This window comes from Chiroxiphia lanceolata, chromosome 7 (assembly GCF_009829145.1).
Source record: "Chiroxiphia lanceolata isolate bChiLan1 chromosome 7, bChiLan1.pri, whole genome shotgun sequence".
Classification (NCBI taxonomy): domain Eukaryota; kingdom Metazoa; phylum Chordata; class Aves; order Passeriformes; family Pipridae; genus Chiroxiphia; species Chiroxiphia lanceolata.
Window position 1 is genome coordinate 10,865,057 of NC_045643.1, and position 23,966 is coordinate 10,889,022.

Genomic DNA, 23,966 nt, shown 5'->3' on the forward strand with positions numbered 1-23,966 from the left:
TCAGGAGGTCATTAGTGCTGATGAAATTAGAGGTTTATAACTTTAGGTCCAAGTCATTATTCCTAATTTAATCAATGCATTTGAAAATGTTTCCTCTAATAAAATTGTAATGACTTTACGTGATTTGTCATGCTTATCAAAAACATGGGTTTAACATTTTCGTATTTACAGGCACTGAGCTTCTGGAAAGGAGCTGTACATTAGTACATCATTGCTGGGCCAATTTCCTGTCTCTCCGTCTCTCTCCCTCCCGTAAATCAGAATAACCCAGTCAGTGTAATCACAATCATGTACAGCCAGCGTGGCACTGGAGTCAAACTTCACAAACAGCATAAAATCCTGGGAGAGGTCCTTTGTGTGAGCACGATTGCTTCTCTGCTGCCACCTTCGTCATTCAGCCGGGTGCCTTTCCTCCGTATGAAATAGGCTATCAGCAGGCTTATGACAAAGGAAGAAAATAACCATTTATAATGTAGAGGTTTGACTGGAGAAATGGTCTTTATGTTGCAAGGGGAATGAGATAAATAGCCCCCCACAGTGGGAACTGAATTACTAAGGCAAAGGGAAAGCAGCAGTGCTACAGCAGAGCTCTGTGTTTGTTTAGAGGCTTTTGAATAAAATTCATCCAAATGATTGGTTTTCAGGAATGCTCCTGGAATGTGCTAGCACTGCTATTTATTCAAATTACCTCTTAAACAGTCTGTATCTATTTGGGTTCGGGCAGGTAAGGAAGGAGCGGGGACATGAATTTGCTGTATGCCAAGTAAATGGCAGGAGTCTCCTCTTTGAACGCACAGCCACTGCTGTGCCATGTGCTGCTTCCACAGGTCAGCGTCTGTGGGGTGAGGCAGGAATGGAAATCGTGCGAGTGATTTTGATCTTGCAGGTGATGAACTGATGCAAGGAGGGAGAATTCGACTGTGTCTAAGGTCAAATGAGGGGTCTGTGGGAGGGCTGACATTTTTATTAGCTCTTGGGGGGCTTGCTTGGTGTTCAAAAAGCAGGGTGGAGGATATGCAGGGGTGGATGCAGTGCTGAAGGAGGGGCGGGTGGCAGGAAGCCTCTCTGCAGTGCCCGCAGAGGAGCATCAGCTCCCTGGGATTCCCCGCTTGGACTTCGTGGGTATTGCTGCTTTTCACCACTCCCTGGGAGGAAAAGCCTACTTGTGTGGCAGTGCTTGGGATATAAATGCCCTCTGCCTCTAAGCCTAAGCCTCGTGCTCCTTCTCAGTCAACAGTCTGAAAGCAGCATGTGGGTAAAAGCACCAAGGAAGGTTTTTGTCAGTGTAGTAGTGGCGCGGCGGCAGCAGTGCGGCGGCTGGTGATACGGCAGCGTCACTGGCAAATCACAGCAGGCAGATGGCAGGTCTCGCACTAGAGGAGAGGATGTGTAAACGACCAAAGATAGGTTTTAACAGTCTTTTTCAAAGCCAGAAGTTTGTCACTGTATAAGCTCTCAGTCTAAACATCCCTGTGAAATTTCAAGCCTCAAGTCTACTAGTGGTTTATTAAACAGTTCTGGCAACTGAAATGGGTGCTGTGAATCACCACGTACGGGGTGTCTTGCATGTCTCAGGCATTCGCCATTCAGTGCAGACCAGCCAGGCTATGCCTGCTGCCTCTGTGCTGGCTGCTGGGTTTACCCAGCCAGCCAACCCACCAATCCACCTTGAGCCTGCAAAGGATGAGCAGTAGGAGAACCGACCCTGGGAGTCGTGCATAAAATGCTTGGGTTTGTTGACAAGTTAGGGCAGAGCCACTGCTGGTGAAGCAGTGGCATGTTGAATATCACTGTGCTGTCTGGCTGTCCTGATGTGTCTCTGCCTCTGGGGGTTTGCTGGAACCACACGCCTCTGCCACCACCAGAGGGATGGTTCAGTTTGACCTTTAGTCTTAAAGATGAGAACTGCTGATTACCTTCTGCATCCCCAGTCTTTGCTGTGCACAGCTGCGTGGTGCACACCACAGCACAGGGCTGGAGGGGTTGGTGGGGATGTGCCTGTGCTCTGCAGACAGCTGAAAAGATCAGGTTGCCTTTTCTTCCATTCTGACCTCTATTCTTTCTTTTTTTTGCTGGCTGATCTGTTTTAAGAGCAAGACTCAGCTAAGGAGAAGAGAATTTCCTGTTCAGTGCAAATATGTAATGTAATTCAGCTCTCTGGAACTGCCATAATCTCTATGAACAGCAGCGCTGACACTGCCCATTAGTAATATCCATTTTCCTTTTTCAGCCTTTTTAATACTGCAGAGAAACAATTTTTATTTCCCAGCACCTGACAGGTACAGTGATGTTAGATACCTCAGCAGCAAGGAACAGGGAATAAATATAGTCACTGAGAACACAGATGACCACAAAATTAGACTCAAACCATTAGCAGCTCCAGCAACAGATCCTCATCAAATCAGCAACCCAAAGCTAGCTCTAGGGATTAAACCACCCTCCTTTTATTGACGTCAACAGTGCAACTCTCAGTAATATTTGTTGAGAAGTAAATGTGCTCCCAGGAGAATGAAGGAGTCCTTTTTCAGGTGTTTTTTTAATGAGGATGGAAAGCTGAACTGAGCAAGGTGTCAAAAGCTCTTTAGGTTGTCCACTTCTGAAATTTGCTGCCTGTGCCTGACAACCACTTCTTCATGGGCCCCTGTTTGCGACTTGTGAGTGTAATGTTTTCACCTTCTTTGTGTATCACTATTCTCACTATTCTATTTCCTTTTTTTTCCCTCTGACTTGCACTGTATGACTCATGCCTTAATTTTTGTTTATATTCCCACTCTGCCTAAGGGCTCCCCATTCACTGTAAGAGTACATTCCAATATGCAACACTTTATTGGCTCTTTTATTTTTTTTTTTTTTTTTGTACCTAGAAAATGAAGTTAAGTCAGGGAATGGGCTTTATTTGTGGAATCAGAGAAGGTTTCAGCAAATGGCCAGCAGTATCAATAGAGCCTGGTTGTGTGTGGTGCTGGGCCCAAACATGCGTGCACTTAGAAATTCAGGCTGAAGCTGCTGGCTAGTTTGAGGCAGACAGAGTTTATAACTCCAACTCCTTTGAACCAAACAGAAGAACCTCTAGAAACATCAGAAACAGCTTTGGAGAAAAGAGCTGCAGGTCTCACTTCATGCCAGGGATCCTGTGGACCTTGGATGTAGAATGAACAGTCTGATTAAATAGTTGTGAGTTTGATGTTAGGAGGAGCTCCAAAAGGGACCTTGGGGAGCGCCCCTTGGGAGCTGTTGGTGAATGAGTGCTGGTGTGTCAAACCACGTTAGCTTGTTTGAAGCAATTAGCAGTTGGAAGAAGTGGAGTTAGGCTTCATTAGAGCAGTGGCTCTGGAAAGAAAATTACTGGTGAATATTTTGGGAGAGGTGAAAGGTGGTGTTCAGCCACTGTGTTTGAGTCTCACCCAAATTCTGGGGGAAGCCGAGGCAGATGAGCACACACCTGCATGTGTCTGCACGGGGTGGTAGTGGAGTTCAAGGCTTCCATTTTGCCAAGGGGCCATCTTTTGCCTGATGAGTGGAAAAGCTGTTTGGAGTTTCCTGATTAATGTATTATTACTGTTGTACTGCGTTTAGGAGCTATTTGCTTTTACATTCCCCTGCTATTTGACTCATTGAGTTCAGGGTAGTCCTTGATCCTGCAGGCATGTAACTGGCAGCAAGAGGTAAGTTCAGAAAGAAAGTGAGCCCCTGGAACTTAATTCAGTGGCCACTCCTTGCTGCAGGCTGAGCAGAGAATCGCTTGAAACTAATGCTCTTAGGTATCTCCTCCTTTTTTTGTTTTATTTGAATTAGGGAGAAGGTAAATCTGTTCAGCAGCATCTGTGCATCACCACTGACATTTTAATTTTCAGTTAAAAGATTTTAATTAAAATCTGACATAATTTGGTATGAAAAATGAGCTGGAATTGATATTATACATGCAGATTGAACTGGTGTCAATTTATATAATGGCTTCAGGAACAGCTATGTCTGATTAATCCAGGCAGTAGCAATGTTTGCTCTGGTTGTTCCTTTTATATAATCCTGCCATTATTCTACCAATGTAATTATATAGAGAGAAGTTTTGTGCTGGTTTTCCCAGTTTCTCTCTGATGGAGTTCTTCTCTTGTTCTGCTTCTCTTTCCCCTTCTGGATGCTGTATAATCATCTCTGTAAGACATGATTGATCTCTGGGTTTCAAGGAGGTATTTGTTTGGAGAAAATGCTTGCTCTTGAAATGGCTCAGAATCTACCAAGTTGTTTTTTTTTAAATTTTACAGTTTACACTTGGAAAAGAGGTGGTGAAATCCCTTCACAGCTCTGTCTTAGGTGTGTGTCAGTGCCTGACGTGTGCTCACACAGCTGTGTGCCTATACCCATGTGTCCTGTCTCAAGCCACAGGACTTAGCACAGCTTTATTCTCAATTCCCTGTGTTAGTCACAAATGGAGTATAAACATGTCCAGGATGTGTATTTAAAATACATCTATTTGCCAAACATTGTCTATCTCTTTGCACAGGCTTAAATAGGAAAAGACGAAAATATTTTCCAGGCCTTTTAGTCTCATTCTTCCCTGTGGAATAAACACCTGCATCTGGTAAACTGAAGACGCATTTTCTGTCTCTGCAAAATCTGATTAAACTATGGGCAGCATGTAAATTTCTTGGAGAGGCTGTGCATAGGGACTGCTTGTGAACCTGGTTTTGGTTTTGCATGATACCAGCTCCGCACAAGGCTCTGCTGAAATAAACATTTTTTCATGTCGTCACCCTATAAGTGTATAAAAAGAAAATGGCAGAGGTAATGGGGCACTTCTGTGTATATTTGCTCATATGACATGAATAAAAGCACTCAAATACAAGAAGGAAAAACAATTACACTGAAACTTTTAAGTAAGAAACCAACATTTGGTATTACCCAAACTGGGCTGTTTATTATACCTTTCTTAATTGTTGGGAAACTCATGGTGAAAGGGATATGATTTAGGTTAAGAGGTTTCAAGTCCATGTCTCCTGCCTGCCCTCACATTATGTTCGTGGTCAGAAAGGAAAAGGGTTATCTTTCAAGTATGTGGTCTTTTTTTTTTTCCTGAAGATAACCCAAGCAATCTTGTTATAAAAACCACTCAGGAATGGTGTGTGGTGTCTTTTTTACACATGCAAAGAAACATTTTATCAAGACAACCGTTTGACTTATTTTTACTGCATGCTGCTACATTCCTACCATGAAGATGTGATTCACAAAACATGTAGGTTTGATACAGAGCTAGAGCAGTCTCTGAAAACAGAGGGGTGGTTTTGTGGCTCAGTATTACGAGTCAGCGCCGTTCACAGCTGCTCTGCCCTCTGTTTCCTGTGTGACTGTGGGTGAATCTCTGAGATCAGCAAAGGGCTAAAGTATTTTTTAAGTTTCGCTGAATACAGTAGATCTGTGTTTAAATATTTCATTGACTCATCAAGAGCTGGGGGTGTATCATCAGGTCTGTGCTTCGTGCGAAGCAGAGTAACTGCTTACGTCAGTGTTACTCTGGAGTCAGATCTGTTGCTTTAGTGGTTGATATGTAAGTACCTTTGACTCTATATACAATAATATGTGACATCTGTACTTGAGCTTTTCAGAAATGGGATGCAAGGAAAGCCTGCTTCATGCCCAGTTTTGTATGTTTGCCTACTTGGATTTCAGAATTTGATTTCAAGCCCTGTGTTTTCAGGCAGCAGAGAAAGAGGAAGCTCCAAGTTTAGCATTAAGGTATCCAGAATGAGCGTGTCACCAAAAGTAAGCTATAAACTGTGGAAGGTAACAGCCCATCTCAGTTAATACTCTAAAAATGTTCTACCCTTCAGGTCTTCACAGGTTTGGTTACATCACTTCTCTGACTCTCGATAACCGTGTAGACCCTGAAATCAAAGGATGTATTCAGACTCCTTTAAAATTTGTCCCTTGTAATTTAGTGCTTTGGCTGATTTCTGGATGGTGTGCTTTTCATAGTTTCATGCGTGTTTTCTAATGTTGCGTGTGCGTTTATTCTCAGGCATGTTCTTATTGATAAGAGAAAATAGTTTTCTGTGAGAGTTTAGGAGGGAACTGCTTTGAGGTTGGGTTATGCGAACCTTACAACCAAAACCTCTCTGTGTCAATGTGGTGGTGCACAGTGCTTGATGAATGACCACACTCCACCTGGAGCTCTTAAATCAGTGTTTGATTTTTAAAGTACCAGCAACTGGTTGCAGGGTGCAGCATTCGTTTTTCATGAGGGCAGTAATGCCATTTCAGTTTGCTGAGCTACAACAGTGTGCTTTCATGAATAGAGAATATTCAGCAACTACAGAGTATCTGATGGGCCTCAGTTTACCTGGTAGCTGAAGAAGTCACTGACAGATAATTTGTCTTTGGAAAATGAGTTAGAAAAGTATTATTTTCCGAAGTACATAGTTTAAAAAAATGTTTACCGCTTTACTGCGTACAAAGAGTTGATTCCATTTCTTCTCTCAATTAGTAATGATCCCAGATGAGAACGCTGTATGGGAAAAATTTTTTTTTTTGGTGCATAGGCATGAGGAGGAAAATATATTCCATAAGCTCTGATATTGATTCAAAATCAGAACACAACTGAGACAAAACCCACTAAAATTAACGAGCTATGGACTGTAGTGTCTATGGTAGTTCTGAAAGATTTAATTTTTGTTAATATACCTGGAAAATATATGGTACTACTACAGTGTTTTGTACAGTTCTCCTGATTCCAAATATACCTTAAAATAGTATACCCAGAAAATATGGTATAATTAAGAATGGGATTCCCATGAATATCATACATTGTTCCTATGGGCTAGATCCTGCTTTCATGACATTAAGGTAAGTAAAGAACAATTGCTTTGTTCTAATAAAGAGAATTAAATCTGATTTGGATCAATATGAGCACTAGGGCATTCATATTTTACTGCTGCCCCTGTTGCTGAACTACGAGATAGAAGCATGTTTATCCCAGTTACCATACACAAGGACATTTTGTAGACTGTTTTCTATGTTTTCTGTATCTTTGCTTTAGGAAGCATGATGACAGTGTTAGAAACTGCACTGGAAACCATGTGTGCTGTATGCAGTAAGTAGAGCTGGTGTGCAATTACATAAGGTAGTTCAGATGAAAGAGTAGCTATGTTCTGTGTCTGAGAGAGGAGACTTAATTATGCAGACAAATTCTCCTGGGTACAACAAAGCAGTTCTCTGGATACAACCCTGATTAGACTGTAGTTCTTTTAAATGCATTACCAAAGTCTTCATTATTATAATTAAACAGATATAAAATATGTTAGCCCTTCATTGCATAAAACTTTGCTTTAGGGTTAAGACCAGAAATTTCATTAAGAGCTTTGAAATGGAAGGCTGACAAGCAGAGCAAATGATTTCTATAATTTTCTGAACACTGTATAACTTCTAAATTATTGTCCTTTTTAGTCTTCTGTTTAAAGACAGATACGTGAAAAAATTAATCTTAAATGGCATATTTACAATAATATGATTTTCCTGAGGCCACCAGCTAGAAAAAAATAGTGTTATCTGTAAGAATGGAGCTGAAAAGTTGGTTTCTCCGAAGTATGCTGGATTTGGAGCAGTTCAGCCCTGGGCCCAGGGCACCCACTGCTGCTGGCTCCTGGCTGGGGTTCTTTCTTTCTCACCTTTGGTCTCTTTTTCCAAGAGTTTGCCAAATCCTGCAGCTGAATAGAACTGTATTCTTTTACCCTTTATTTACCTTTCAGCAACATGTTGGGGAGCATTCGTTGCTCATACATCCACCTAAAGGAACTGAAAAAAAAAAAGAAGAAAAAAGAAAAGAGGGAGTTTTCCTTAAAATTTATCTTTTTACTGTATCTGCTTCTGTAAAAACCACACTATTGAATTTAGAATCTGTGTTTCCCTGGTGGGGGGGATTAGCTTTAAAAGTCTTGAAAAGCCAGAGGACTCGAAGGACTTCAGGAGACGTTGGATGAAGGAATGCACAGTCACACCTATTTTAATCTAAATAGGATATTAACAAATGAACAGTGTAGCCATGGGGACTAAATGTGTGTGTAAGTGTTTGTAAGGTTAAAGCTTAAAATGAGCAACAGCTCAATCACACAGTTGTTGCAAATCATAATCTATTTTAGAGAGCCAACTGAATGGACTGTGGGTTCTGACCTGATTGTTGTGCATGGAGAAGTGGCTCCTAATGCTCACTAATGCCATTCTTCTGCTACCACTTGTTCACACTTGCAAAATTAAACATGGCCAGTATTTAATGGATGCCTTTTAGGTCCCTCTTGAATTGCTCTGGGGAGAGTGGTGGTGGTGGTAATGATAACTGTGCAAGATAAGGGAAGCTTGTGGTTTAGCAGTGGGGTCTGTGGCTTTCCGTCCTCAAGAAGGCAAATACAAAACTTGGACTTCTTAAAACAAGAATCTTCCCAAACCACTGGCCCAGCCACTCCTGTCCCTGCTGCTACATGCCCCTTTTTCCACCATGCATGTCACCCCCAGGTGAGGGGAAGGATGGAGACCCTGACAGAAATTGCCTTTTTTCTGAAGGTACTGACCTTTGTGCATCAGGAACACTTTTTTGGTCTTATGGAAACTGTGAGAGAACTCCAGAGCACAGAGTGTTTTCTAAGGGGTCTTCCTGGGGTTGTGAGCAGAACTAGAAGCCAGGAGGTTCCCACTTTTCTGGTTGCAAATCCAACATTTTTCTTCTTGCTGAGTGTCTTCTAGATGTTGAAAGTGTATAAAACTATTGGCTATTTGAGGTGTTATCTTCTTCACATACATGAGTACCAAGCTGCAGTTACAGTATAATTATATCGTGGTTAGATTTCAGATATTTTTTAATATCCCTGTAGCCACTAATTCATAATGTTTAAATATAACTGGATGGAAGCAATTACACCAGGTTGGTAAAAATGCAGAGAGATTGTAATATTCAGGCATGCAGCTAATTTACTTCTAAGGAAAAGGATTTCTACTTATTTAGCAAATATATATATGAACAGAATAAAACTGTATTATAGTTGCATTCCTTTATTTCTTGAAAAAAATCCAAACCAAAACAAGTAAATGATTTTTCTCTCCCTAGGACTTGGGCTCTGGGAAGTAGGAGAGCTGTGCCCTTGAAGGTGGATACTTTTGAAGAAACGTGATTAAAAATTTTAGCACATCACCATAGCAAATCAGTCATTCTTTAAATAAATCATGTGTTTATGATGCCGCAGTTTGCATCTTTTCAAAGTGCTTGTAACCTGCATAATTTACTCCGTATTTTGGTGAGTAATGCAAACATTCAGCATCTGTATTGGTAAAAATTTGGAATACACCTACATAGGAGAGTCACATGATATGATTTAATGAGGCTACCACAGCTGTCTCTTGAATACTTTTTTCCTTGATATTAATGGGGAAATCTGTGTTTTGCTTGTAAGGGAGCTGGTATGCATTGTGCTCATGGTTGCTAAAAAACTGTAGGTGGGAGTAAAATACTTCAGGAGCTTTTGAATCTGTGTGTATGTACAGGCACATCTCAGTGCCCCTATGTACACTTTGTAGAGAGGAGCGATCAGCAAGTCTTCCCTAACCCTTGTTTTGTGATGAAGCTTGGTGATAAGGGCTAGTAAAGCACAAATGGGGCAGGCATGCCATGTGTGCAGGGAGGTGGATCACACATCCACCCACGCCGGGTGAGCTGGGGAGCACCGGGGCTGCCACAAGGATCTGTCTGGTGGGTTCCTGTGGAGGTGGTGCCTGTACCCCCATGGAGAGCCTGCACACCAGCTGTACAAACTCCTACACCTCAAGGGCGCTTTCCTGAGTTGATAAACAGTTTTCTCAGAGGAGCTGATGCATTTGTTGGGTATGCTGAAAGTTGCTTTTCTCCCTCAGAGAAAGATGGGGCCTTTTCTCATAGCATGCTAGAGGCAAAATTTCACCCTCAAGTGCATTATAGGCAGGTAAAACTTTATATTTGGCTTTATGTATTTTATCTCAACCTATTTAATAATTCAATTATGAATAACAATTGGAATTTTAAAAAAATTCCCATTAAATCAGTTTCATTACCTTATTTTATTGATTTTTTTTTTTTTTAACTTCATTGCTAAATTTAAGGATTGGGGTTGATCTGAATCGGCATAAATGGGATTAATGAAGAAATAATTTAAGTTGATTAAAAAGGGCTTAAAATAATGTGATTAGCCTATTGAGGCTTGTGTGGCTTATTGGATTACACATTTTATTCCTGGAGGATTGTTGCAAGATTCAGAATGAAATTAAATTGGTCATCTTATTTTGGACCCCCAGTGCCTGGTAATCTCCAGTGCCATGATACCAGACCAGAAGGTACAGTCACATTCAAGGGCTTTCTTTTGAAAAATACAGCAGTGAATTTTTGAGCCAACACCTAAATAATGAGGCCAAAAGATACCACTGAAACCTGGCCTGCTCTCCATTGTATGAGTCGCAAATGAAACCACACTTGATCTCATGGGACATTCTTTTGAAGGAATCAGGTGCTGGTGAATGTCTTTTTAGTGCTGAAGACTCTCCTGCCATCCTTGGGACATTGTGACCATTGCTGGTTTTGCTTTTCTTTTTTTTTTTCTTTTTCTTTTTTTTTTTTTTTAAGTCTTAGCTTTATTTTGAATGTGTCGATTTCCAGGTATTGAAAGGATGTATCACCTGACAGTACTGATCTTTATATAACCATCTTAATAATTCATTTGGACTTGATGATCCTTGTGGGTCCCTTCCAACTCAGAATATTCTGCGATCTAAAATCTGTGACGTCAGTTCTACATTTTGAGTCTCTAGGAGATCCATAAGGAGATGTAATTTGAAGGACTTTTTAAAATACATTGATTCACTATTTAATTAAACTACTCAATTGAAACCATTGCATTCTGAGTAAAAGTGCCCAGATATGCCTTTATTAGGGCATGAGAAATGTCTTTTTTTAGTTATTCCTTATATTAATGCACATTTCTGTTATTCTTAATTTAATAATTCATTTTTATTAATACAGACAATGTGTGTATTAAACTAAAAGAATCTGTAATCTCTTACTTGAATATGTTTTCTAAAATCTTCCTGATTCTTGTGCCTCTTCTGAGCCTTCCAGTTTTCAAGATAATTTCTAAACTGAGAGCATCACATGATGGACAAATATGAAGATATAAGAACCTTTCTATCCTGAGTAGGTACTATGTCTGTACAACCCAGTATACTATTTTGTATGTGATCTTTTTGTTATTTTCTATGCTGATCATCTGTGATGATGGAGTTGGCTTTTTCTCTTCAAGTTTTTGTCTCCTGCATCAGAGTCCTGTAAATAGGGCCTGCCCCTTGTGTTTTTAGATGTGTGACCTCATATTCTGTTCCTTATTGGAACATACTTATTTTTTTATATATTGCTTGTCAAGCAGTCTTTTCACTTTTTATCATTGTCTCGTATTCTTTGTTATTCATCACTGTTCAAACTTGGCTTTGTGTCATCTCCAGGTTCCATGTATATTGATTTTATGTTTTCTTCAAGGTTAGTCTAAAATACTGAATAGCACTGGGCTAAGAATGGGTCCCCACAGAATCCCATTTGACACATATCTACATGATAAGTGTTTCACATTTACTGCTGCATTTGAGAGTTATCATTTATCTTGTGTTTGATCCATTTAATGTCTTCTGAGTTTATTTTTATTGTTATATCTTCTTAATCAAAATGTCATTCAGTACCAAATCAAATGCATTGCAGAAACCATAATATATTACAGAGTCTAAGTATATTACAGTGACTTTATTATGTGTATCAACCAGACTTTTAATATCGTAAATGCAGAGGTATCAGGTTAGTCTGACAAGCTGTGTTTTCTGTAATGGTGGAAATAGTTAATACTAATAATTTTTTTTATTCTTGATCAAATCTGGTTTCAGCTTTTCCATTATTTTGAGAGTGAAAAATACTGACTCACAGATATGCTGCCAATCCAGCATTTAGAGGTGTAACGAAGGGAAGTACCAGTGGGACATGTTTTTCCTTAGCCAGGTCTTTCTAAACTCATTTGGCTTTTCCTCCTGAGTTACTACTGGAATTCTTTTTTTCTCTTAATTTTTGCCTCAGATGCAATCAAAGGAAATTCTGTAGAGGAATGAGGGGTTGTACAGTGGAGCTTTTCTGGGAATGCTGCAGCCAAGATCTCCTTGTCCCAGGGCTTGCTGCTGCTACTTCTGCTTGAAGACAGAAAGTGTCTTTCTGTCTTTCTCAGCTTTATATTCCCTTAGAGCAAGGGGATAAATTGAATTCACGTCCAAGGTGCCCTTGCAGACTCATAAGCATTAGAGCCTGTTAGCAACCCAAGTACTTGGAAATGATAGAGCGTTTGGGAGTGGCAGTGGTTGGAGATATTACATCCAGTGGGCTGTGTCAACCCCTTACAAACTAAAAGCCTCCTTCCAGCTGGAAGTAGATCTGGCACTTGGGCTGTCATACGTGAAGGAGTTTTTTCCTACAGAGAGAATGAAGAGTATCCATGAAAAAATCTTCTGCATCAAGTGGGGTCTTCCAAAGGGTATGTGGAGACATTGTGCTTGTGTATTGAAGTGTCATGAAGGAATTTATTTCTGGCTGTAAATATTGCTTTATACATAAGGGGATAGGTATTGACACCTATATTTAAGGACAATCCTTGTGGAAACCAGTTGAATGAAACTACAGTAACGATGGCGGAAGGAGCTGTGAAGTGGTAGCCTCATTACAGGCATTCATGTCCTTTTGCTCTTGGAAGCTTCTTGACTTTGGCTTCATGGCCTCAATTATAAAAAAGAGGGAGAAGTAGTAACTTCAGTGTCGTAGCACACCAGAAAATAAACCCTTCTTGCTTTGTGTGGTTTTAATTTCCAAAAAGCATTTTCAGATGGAGTCTTTATGTGCTGCTTTTTGTCCCTTTTGCTCTAATTTTTCATTTAAACTGCAAAGGTAAATTTTCTTCAAGGTAAAATTGAATAAATTCAGTAATGCTAATAATTAAAAAAAAAAAGGAAAAAAAGCAAATACATAGCAAAGCATTCCTTGAACATCAAATAATTTTGGTTCAGATGTTTTTCTTAAAGATCTGCTCCAGAATTTCTCTCTATTTCTCTCCAGCCTTACACTGCAGTACTTGAAAGTGATTTTTAGTAATGGAGCAAAACAAGAAAGGAGACAAGCCATTATAGTTTTGCCTCTTGTTGAACTTCTCCAGCGGGGCCTATTCAGCATCCCAGAATAGTGAGGTGATTGTCTTGACTCAGTTTTCTTGCCCTCACAGTACCCATTTTGCAGTGTGACTTGATGAGAAGCTTACTGTAAAGTTATTATTGTAGGCCTTGGTGACAGTGCACTACTCATACCTGGCATCTGGGTAGTCCTGGGGAGTTGAGGAAAGCCCCCTGTAAATGCAGATGTGACTGTTCCCCTTGACACTTCTCTTTCCCCCGTGTGGGAGTCACTGCTCTCCCATGAATGACGATGGTGCTCCGGCATCTGCGTGGAGCTTGTGCTCGAGTTAAACTGCTGGGTGGTGACAACCAGCTGGATTCATAGACATGCTGGCCTGACTATATTGGTATTTGGGAAATTGTTGGACACTGTGTTCTGAAGCTGTTTCTCATGTATCTGTCCATGTTGTATTTTTGGTCTGCCTGAAATTTTCTGTTTATTCCATTATGTGTGTACCTCAGCTTTTAGGAGTGTGTGTGTGTTAAATTTTGGATCCAATCTTTATTCCACATGTGCACAAATGCCTGAATTAGTAGGAATTTTTCCTTGAAGAGGCTACTGAGGTTGATCCCACAGCATTAACATCTGCTCTTGCAATCTGTTGAGCTGTGTGGTTGGCCCAAATGTGACTGGCAGCATCCCTGTGGCTGTTGCACCAGGGATTAAGTGGTTTGATTGTTCAGCCCCTGTGCAGAGGTAGCTGCTTTGTGCCATGAGTTCTCAGCCTGGATGTGTTTTGAGTTTGTCCTGTGATTTGTCACAGTGGATATGCAATATTTAGATCTTACAGGCCTTGCCAAGAAAGATTAGAGGGAGTTTAGCTCATTAATTTGTTGCGATAGCAGAGGCTGAGAGGAAAATCGATAAAATCTGCAAAATGGGCAGTCCTGGGATACTCTCTGAGGATGGCCAGACCATGGCTGAGATTTACAGAAGAAAGCTCAGTGTGCCAACAATGAATACTGGTTTCCAGTGATTATTGCTACCTGTAGTATCACATATTGGTACTGTGGGTTCAAGCTTTCAGTTACATCTCTGATCAAACAGATTAAGCCTCACACATGTATGAGATCCAGTTGCAGCCTTGGCACAAGCTTTGACTTCCTGTATTCTCTTGAATGATTTATATAAATATTCCCTGTTCTGGCTTACTTCGTTTTAGAAAAATTACACTGTCCTTTGTCAACCTGCTATACAGTGCTTTGAGTGCCATTAGTGACTCACTGACTTCTTTATTTACTGTTTAAAGGTACATTTTCCCACCACAAGTACTGTAAAGCTATAAGATTTTCAGGGACTTGTGATTCTGTGTTTAACTGAAATATCTGGAAGCATTAAAAAAAAAATAATCCTGTGGAGCTAATTAGTTTCTCTTAGGAAAAAAAAATAATCGGGTGATCAGTTGTCCAATTAACTGGATCATCTGGAGTTTCCAGAGCAGATAGCTTTTAGGATGCACTGTTTATCACAACCTAACAACAGACTAAGCTGTCTGTTATTGATTTCTTAGTGCTAGGTTCATGGGAAATGTCAGAGATTAGAATAAAGCTTCCATTTTAGCAACGGTGATTTCACTGGTGACAATGTGAATTGTTTTTTGGGGAAGTGGCTCTTAATCACACTTAACAAGTTTATCTCTCAGCATCATTGCTAAATTTCATATCCTTTCACAGAAGCCCTGTGGCTCTTTAGGGGTTTTTGGTGTCTTTAGGTAGGTGATAACTTTTGCCTTTCTTATCCTCCTTAGTAGAATCCTGGAACATCATCAATACTTTAGATGTCTTTCAGGTATCTTGATTTCAGACAAATAATAATTTATAATTCATGAACTTGACCTTTGTGTGCAGGGTTTCTATCCAACTCTTATTACTACCCTGTTTCCTAACTTCAGATCAGCAATTTATGTCCTATAGTTTTGACAAAGAGGCTGGGATGAGGTGGAGAGCATGTTTATTCATATTTTTTTAATCCCACTTATTTATTTCTGTTAGCTCTTTGATTTAAACAGCAGAAGTTTGAGCAGTCAAAGGTCAGGGTGGATGGGGTGGAGTTTTCCCACAACTGCTGATGGCTTACTGATCCCACTGTTTACACATCCAGTCCCTCTGACGAGGATGATGTGTTCAACAGGAGAGCTTCTCCTATTTTGGGAGCATGCTTAGACTGGAGCTCTGAATCCCTCCTTTAGAAACATTTAGAAAATGTTAGGATGCAATCAGGCCAGCACAGAGATACGTCTCCTTGGTATTAACTGATTTCAGAGCAGCTGTGTATATTCTGAAATACGAGAGCATGTTGATGTGGTCTTGTGGTGAGGTCCTTAGGTACTTTACATAATGGACATTATGTAGGCTCAGGAGCAGGAAGGAGATGGAGTCATCCTGTTTGATCACCTTACGGGGGATGACCAGAGAATGAAGGAAACCATAGTTTGAGTCACTTTGAAAGAAGTGTCTTGCCTTGGAAACACAAGGTTTCGCTCATAAGTGGGTTGTTTTTTTTTTGTACATGCACACTGTAAGCAAACTTGTTGTGTTTGTTTCCAGTAACAGTGTTTTATGTAGAGCTAGGTTATCTCTGGTACAAAAGGTCTTGTGGTGGAAAATCTACAAGTTAGTTCCTTGTTTTCACACTGATGTAAATTTCTTTTTTTTGGCAAACTTTCCATCTTTCACTGCGACAATAAATCCAGTTCCGTCAGTAAAAGTGACTGAGGGTAAAGGGCAGTCCTAAGTCAGTTACTGTGTGGTAAAATCAATTTTGATGGACTTTTCACCTCCAAGATTCAGGGGTACATTTCATTGTGCTTTCTGATTGCTTTGGTTAATGAAGGGGAACGAGTGCTTTTTGGTGGGTGAACTCTGAGGAGAGGGTTTTTTTGGTAATTTGCAGTGTAAATGTTTTTGGCGGGTAGCACAAGAAAGCAGATTTCCTATTTATTCAGATGATGGCAGCTTTTAATTTGCCAGGTTGCTGTACTTGTTCCTGTTCTTAGTATCCAGTGAAAGGTAAAGCAGAGCAGCACGTTTAGCCACTGGAGACACTGCAGCACAGTATTCTTAGCTGAATGTCTTGTCCTAGAAGAGCATTGTGTTGAAACTGGATTAAGGTAGAGACTTAAGGAAAACAATAGCTACACTAAAATTAGAAACCTAAGTCTGGAGTCTCAGCTGAACCAAGCTCAGCATAAGATCAGTGGGGAGACACAGGGTATCTAGATCATCTTCTCCACTGATGGAAGTGGGACTCAGTGTTGGGGGGGGCACTTCTTGAAGAAAACACTCCTCTGCTCCCCAGGGTGATCCCTTGGATGTGGAAGCGTGTGGTCTGGCTAAAACATGGTGTCAGGATCTGGAGATGCTTGTTCAGGCGTTGTCAATATGGTAGAACAAAGGCAAGTACCTGGGTTGTCAGGCTGAGAAGACAGCCAGCACTTGAGCTTACAGAAACAACTTTTGAGTTTCTTGCAAGACTGGAATAATTGATTTCTTGATAATTGTGAATGAAAACTGTCACATTATATCTAAATTAACAGCTCTCAGTTTGAAAGACTGAGCATCTCTCCAGGGGCTCCTAGTCTGTAGAGACCAAGAGGGGAATAGCTGATGCAGTAATAAGCTCAGGTAGCAGTTCCAGTTTTGCGGGGTTTGTGTATATTATACAGTAGATAGAGGAGATTATTAGCATTGGTTAAAATAATCCCATCAGTGTCAATAATACCTAAATCTTGTTAATTTTAGGCAATTAATCTGTAGATTAGGCTTGAAGTCTGTTAATTTGATTGAGAGATATAGGGGAGTCCTACTCTGAGATGAAGAACTGCTGCTGTACAATTCTGATGTTCCTTACATACCACTAAGTACAAAACCAGAAGTATCCATCAAAAATAAAGGCAGGGAAAGAGGACACAGAGGATAATCTAATTCTCTCCAAAATCCCTGAGAGGTTAAGACTGAATGTTTAAAGGCAACTTTTGTCGTTTTTCTATGAGGCCAATTAGTTTTTTTCCCACCTTAATAGCTGATTAATTCTCTGACTTATTTTGATCAAAAGGCATAGGTATCTTGGAACTAAAAATAAATGGCTTTTATTTTCTGCAAAAAAAAAATAGTTATGTAACAATTCACACATCCCTAGTTAAGACAAAATATCAGACCTGTAGCTAAATCAGGCTGCTCTGATGAGATTTTTAAGTCTGGCCCTGAGGAACCTCTGTCAAGGAATGAGGCACTGCAGATTCCAAGGCCGTTAATACATCTCCCCATATGAGAAAAATAATCCAAATTAATCATCAATCTTAAATCTAAATATTGTTCCTGTAATCATGAAGAAATAAAAAAGAAGCTCTTCTAGAACCTGTCGGCTACATTCGTTTGTATTCATTAGCATCTATTACCTGAGGATTTTCATGGCCAAAACTATGTATTAAAACACAGTATGTTAATGCATAAACAGAATATTTTAGCAGAAAACTGTAATTAAAAAAGTAGCTGACCTGAGGCACTCACTTTGTTGACTTTGTTCTTTTTTTGACTCATTCTCGTAATAAGTACTAAATAATTTTTCTTGTCCCTCGAAGTCTCTGTATTAGTTTAATGAAAAATTTTTAGCGTAAGAACTTCAGAGGTTTTTATTTTATTCCCAGCAGATCACATACCTCTAAGTCCAGTTTGAGGAGGTGGGGCTGGGGGGCTTGGAAATATACTGGATATTATTGAATGAAGTGAGTGTATGGCAGTATCAGCTTTGTAGAAACATTCATACTGATTGATTTGCTAAAAGTATCTATACAAACATGCAAAGAGTGGAGATGGTCTTGTGAACATCAAGACTGATGTCCTTGGTGGCTTGGAGAGCTACACAGGGTCCTGCTTGGCACAGACAGCACAGAGCAGCAGAGGACAGAGACGGGTGGATGGAAGGCACTACTGGAGCAGGGGTTTATTTTGAGTTTGCAGAGGAGTATAAAACTTGGGGAAGGTCGAGTGACACAGCACATAAATTGGAGCTGAGGAAAACCAGCTCCTGGAGAAGGGAAGGGTAGTCCAGTCTGCAGAGGGTTTGGCAATTAGGGGTTTTGGTGTCTCAAAACAGCTCCCCAGGGGTTGTTAGGAAGCTGGTCCCTGGTGCACATCTCATGGCTGGGCCTGAGGCAGCAGGGCTGTGTGCCTATACCCAGCATCAGCACTTCTTTGCCTTGGGACTCCCTTTCTACTCAAAATCCAGGCAGCTGAAGTCCCTTCAACAGCAGAAGGCAGAGAAGTGGGGAAGTATTGCTGCTGTTTAGGGAAATAGGAGGAAAAGCAATTTTAACAAGTCTTTCCTGATTAATTACAGCCTTGAATGTTGTTTTAAAAATATTTTTGGTAGCTGTTGTATAGTTTATATACTAATGGAGTAGAGGAGATGGAAATCACACAGAGAAAAAAAGAATTATTTACAATTTATAATTATTGAGAAATGTTTTGAATTGATCATATGTGGAGAAAGATTTAAATTTAGTTGCTGCACTAAAATTGCAGGCAGCTGGGTTTACATCTAGCAGCAAGTAGTTAGTTGATACTTAAAAGACAGTCACACGTCTCTGGCTGAGTATTTTCTCAAGAGGAGTTAGAATATGTTTCTTGTCTGGTTGTCCATTTTCCTACAATGCTTTGTGGTTCAAAACAAACGGGGGGGATGAGAGTGTAAAGTACTTTTAGCTGAGCAGACCTGTATGTGGGGCTCCCACATGAGCCATGCAATTAAGCATGCAGCAGAGATGGGCTTCTCAGCCTGGTGAGAACTCCCTTTGCCAAAGAACACTCAAGTATACTGGCAAGAAGACCCAGACTCTCCTGAATGGGTATCTCAGGGGTCTGACCCATGACTGTCATTTTGATTCATTTTAGTGTTGCTTCAGGTGTCCAAGGTTGCTGAGAAGAGAAAAATAGAGGTAGGACAGTCACATGTGTCCCACTGGCATGCTGACTCATCCCAGGCTCCCAACAGTGCTTCAGAGACAAGTTCTTCTCCACATAGTCCGAGACTCTTTGTTCATGCCTTTTTATCCCAGAGTTCCTCCTTTATTTGTGATATCTCTTGATTCCAGTGGGATCCTCCAAATTTTGGTTATGCAGACCTTAACCAGGTGCTGGAGCTTCCCATCAAACCCATGTTTTCATGTAGTTCTGCTCTGAAAATGTAGATGACACAACTGGATACTGCCTCCTCACAGCTGTAGCAAGTTGCTGAGATCTGGAAGGCAGTTTAATAGCTACAAATATCACTCATGAAAACTTGCTATCTCTAATGCTGCAGTCAATCAAGTTGCTCTACAGCTCAGAATATTTTATAGCTCAGCATAAATTCAGGGAACTGAATTGTGGGAAGGGATAATATGTTGTGTTTTGAGGTTCAGAAGAACATTAATTATCTTTACATAAATGTGTCTTTTCTATTATTTATGCAGTCATGGAATGACTGAAGAAAAACTAATTTTTTTTTAATATATAATTGTTCTACAGGATCCTTCAAACCAAAAATGTGGAAGAAAGAAAACAGTGTCCTTCAGCAGCATGCCATCAGAGAAGAAAATAAGCAGTGCCAGCGACTGTATCAGCTTTATGCAGGCTGGGTGTGAACTGAAGAAAGTTCGTCCAAATTCCCGGATTTATAACCGTTTTTTTACTCTGGATCCTGACCTGCAGGCTCTTCGTTGGGAGCCTTCCAAGAAGGATCTTGACAAAGCCAAGCTTGATATTTCTGCTATAAAAGAAATCAGACTAGGGAAGAACACAGAAACGTTCAGGAATAATGGACTTGCAGATCAGATTTCTGAGGACTGTGCGCTGTCGGTGATTCATGGTGAGAACTATGAGTCCCTTGACTTGGTTGCCAATTCAGCTGATGTGGCCAATATTTGGGTATCAGGATTAAGGTACTTGGTTTCTCGTAGCAAACAACCCCTGGACTTGATGGAAAGCAGCCATGATACCCCACGGTTTGCCTGGCTAAAAACTGTATTTGATGCAGCAGATGTTGATGGCAATGGCATAATGTTAGAAGATACGTCTGTAGAGCTAATAAAGAAGCTTAACCCCACCTTAAAAGAGTCAAAGATTAGATTAAAATTTAAGGAAATTCAGAAGAGCAAAGAGAAACTAACAACACGAGTAACGAGAGAGGAGTTTTGTGAAGCATTCAGTGAACTTTGCACAAGACCTGAAGTGTATTTTTTACTTGTGCAGATATCCAAAAACAAAGAGTACCTGGATGCCAATGACCTCATGCTGTTTTTAGAGGCTGAGCAAGGAGTGACCCACATAACAGAAGAAATGTGTCTAGATATTATACGTAGGTATGAGCTTTCTGAAGAAGGGCGATTGAAAGGTTTTCTTGCAATTGATGGATTTACTCAGTACTTGTTGTCCCCAGAATGTGATATTTTTGACCCAGAGCACAAAAAAATTGTCCAAGACATGACACAGCCTTTGTCACATTACTACATCAATGCATCCCACAATACATATCTAATAGAAGACCAGCTCAGAGGGCCAGCTGATATCAATGGTTATGTCAGGGCTTTAAAGATGAGTTGTCGGAGTATTGAACTAGACGTCTGTGACGGCCCAGATAATGAACCCATTATTTGTAACCGCAACAACATGACATCTCCGCTTGCCTTTCGAAATGTTATTGAGGTAATAAACAAATTGGCCTTCTTTGCTTCAGAATACCCACTTATTCTCTGCTTGGGGAACCATTGCTCTGTGCAACAGCAGAAGGTAGTGGTACAACACATGAAAAGAATCTTTGGAAACAAACTGTACACAGAGGCACCTTTATCCTCAGAAGTCTACCTCCCATCGCCTGAGAAACTGAAAATGAAGATCATCGTGAAGGGGAAGAAACTGCCCCGTGACCAGGATATATTAGAAGGAGAAGTCACGGATGAAGACGAAGAGGCTGAAATATCCCGAAGACTGTCAGAGGACTTCTCAAGGGAACCAAAGCTGATCTGGCTCTGCAGGGAATTGTCTGATTTGGTGTCCCTATGCAAATCTGTCCAATACAAAGACTTTGAGACATCCATGAAATTTCAAAATTATTGGGAAATGTGCTCCTTCAGTGAGGCAGAAGCCAGTCGGATTGCAAATGAATACCCTGAAGATTTTGTCAACTACAACAAAAAGTTTCTGTCCAGGGTGTACCCGAGTGCTATGAGGATAGACTCCAGTAACTTAAATCCTCAAGATTTTTGGAATTGTGGTTGCCAGATAGTGGCAATGAACTATCAGACCCCGGGGCCCATGATGGACCTACACACTGGTTGGTTCCTACAGAATGGGGGATGTGGGTACGTTCTCAGGCCTTCAGTGATGCGTGATGAAGTGTCTTACTTCAGTGCAAATACCAAGGGTGTTGTGCCAGGGGTCTCTCCTCAGGTCCTACATGTCAAAATAATCAGTGGTCAGAATTTTCCAAAGCCCAAGGGTGCATGTGCAAAAGGGGATGTTATAGACCCCTATGTTTGCATAGAAATACATGGGATTCCTGCAGACTGCACCGAACAAAGAACTAAAACTGTTCAACAAAACAGTGATAACCCCATTTTTGATGAAAGCTTTGAGTTCCAGATCAATCTGCCGGAACTGGCCATGATCCGCTTTGTTGTTTTGGATGATGACTACATTGGGGATGAGTTCATAGGACAGTATACCATCCCTCTGGAGTGCTTACAGCCTGGATACAGGCACATACCACTGCGGTCTTTTGTTGGTGATATCATGGAGCACGTTACCCTCTTTGTTCACATTGCTATAACCAACCGCAGTGGAGGTGGGAAGGCACAGAAGCGCAGCCTCTCGGTGAGGATAGGGAAGAAAGCAAGGGAGTACACCATGCTGAGGAACACTGGTCTCAAGACTATTGATGACATCTTTAAGCTGGCAGTGCATCCACTGCGAGAGGCTACTGACATGAGAGAAAATATGCAGGTATGACGCTTCCATTGTGTGTGCTGGGGTGTCCTGAATGTGGAAGTGAAGATCATGGGGTGAGCTGCTTGTAGGACAAGCTTGCTGAAGCTGGTGAAGCTTCAGACCCACAGCTGTTGTCAGCCTTTAAATGGACATTGGAAGGCTGATAGTTACAGGTGTTAATTAATAAGCAAATGTAGGATTAGGCAGAAACATTTTAAAAATCAGTATGTGCTCTCCAAACATATCCTTTACTGGTTGTTTTTTTTCTGAAAAAGCTGAACATTTGTGTGCCCCCACCTCAAGTCTCAAGTACTTCATTTCCTTGTTGGTTCTAGAAAACGTCAGCAAGCTTTTGTTTTGCTAGCTGTGTGAGGGTTGTGCTCTTAGTTTTCTTTGGGTGAGTATAAGAAACAGTCAGTGGATGGTGTCACTAAGGTCTTGTCTACACCACAGAAACCCACTGTGCAAAGAGCAGCATGTTTTCCCGAGTGTGCGTTGCCACTGTTTGCCCAAGGGCTGCAGATGTTTGACATAGGCACTGAATGCCACTCAAATTGCAATTTCCTCCCTGCTAAATAGCTGTGTTGTCTTGGCTGGCTGAGTGCCGGCACAGACACCGGTGCCATGTCTTGGCTCAGAGGGTCTCCTGGCTCTGTCTACCCACCCATGCTGCTCCATGTAGCAGAGCCTGCTGTGGCTGGCAGCATCAGGGCCCAGGTGCCCAGTGCTGTCACAACTGCTCGGGTGAGACCTTCATGGCTGGCAGGAGGTGAAGTGGCAGCGAGGCCAAACGAGAACCAGTCTGCCCAGTGCTCTCTTCCATGGTGGGAGCGACTCTGTGGGTTAATTAAGGGGCAGCTCAATTCAGAGCTTCAGGCACTGCCTAGAAACAGAACTAAGTAGCATTAAACAATGACTTCTCCTTATTAAATAGCTGAAATCAACTGTAACTATCTCCTTGGTAAAGATACAGAAACAATTCATTTTTTCTTTCTTGAAAACTGGAGAAAAATGCATAGCACTTCATTGACCCCACTTTTCTGGATGGAGTCTAAAGCAAATGAAATGTTGACAGCTGGAAAAGTTTACAAAATGACATAAGTTTTAAATCATTCTCAAAGGAATAGTCTCAGCATATTTTTAAGAATGGGAAACTTCCCAGGCTTTTCTTTCTTTCAGGCCTTGAAAGTGACTAGTTTGAACTGCTGACTCCACCTTCTGTCTGGGTCAGGCACTATATGTGAACTTTATATAGTTCATTTATATATGAAAAAACTCTGACTCAGAAACAGCATTAATGTGCCTACCAAGCAAAACTACAATAAAAAATCATGTTCTGGAGAGTGCTGTGTTAAGACACAGTTTTATATTTAACTGCAAGCTAATGTATTTGATCAATGAGAAAAGCATTGTCTGATGGGTCTTTTTCCACAAGATGTGGGAGGAACATTTGCAAGGTATGGGTTGTTATAGTATTTTTACTTGGGTTTTGCGCGTCTTGGTCACTCCTTATATGACTCAGGAAGGGTGGGTGCATGTCAGCTGTACATCCTCTGACTTGATAAATAAATAAATCCTGGCACGTTGGTTTGGTTTGACCTGTATATTCAATATCGATTTTCTTAAATGTGACCTATGAAGGGGAAAGAGTGTTTGTGTTTCTTTATGATGTGGTAATGCAAGGCTGAAAACCAAGTGGTTTTTCCTTCTTGCCTTTCCCACGGGAAATACAAGGTCTGTCAGACTTG

The 23,966-nt window shown here is 40.9% G+C and overlaps 1 protein-coding gene across 1 annotated transcript in view; it reads left to right on the forward strand.

Moving 5' to 3' along the window:
- Positions 1-23,966, forward strand: part of PLCL1 (phospholipase C like 1 (inactive)) — a 195,687-nt gene that overhangs the window by 131,360 nt on the left and 40,361 nt on the right. Inside the window, exon 2 of the mRNA XM_032693451.1 lies at positions 19,762-22,233. Coding sequence (XP_032549342.1) covers positions 19,762-22,233 — 2,472 coding nt within the window. The remainder of the gene's footprint in view (positions 1-19,761; positions 22,234-23,966) is intronic.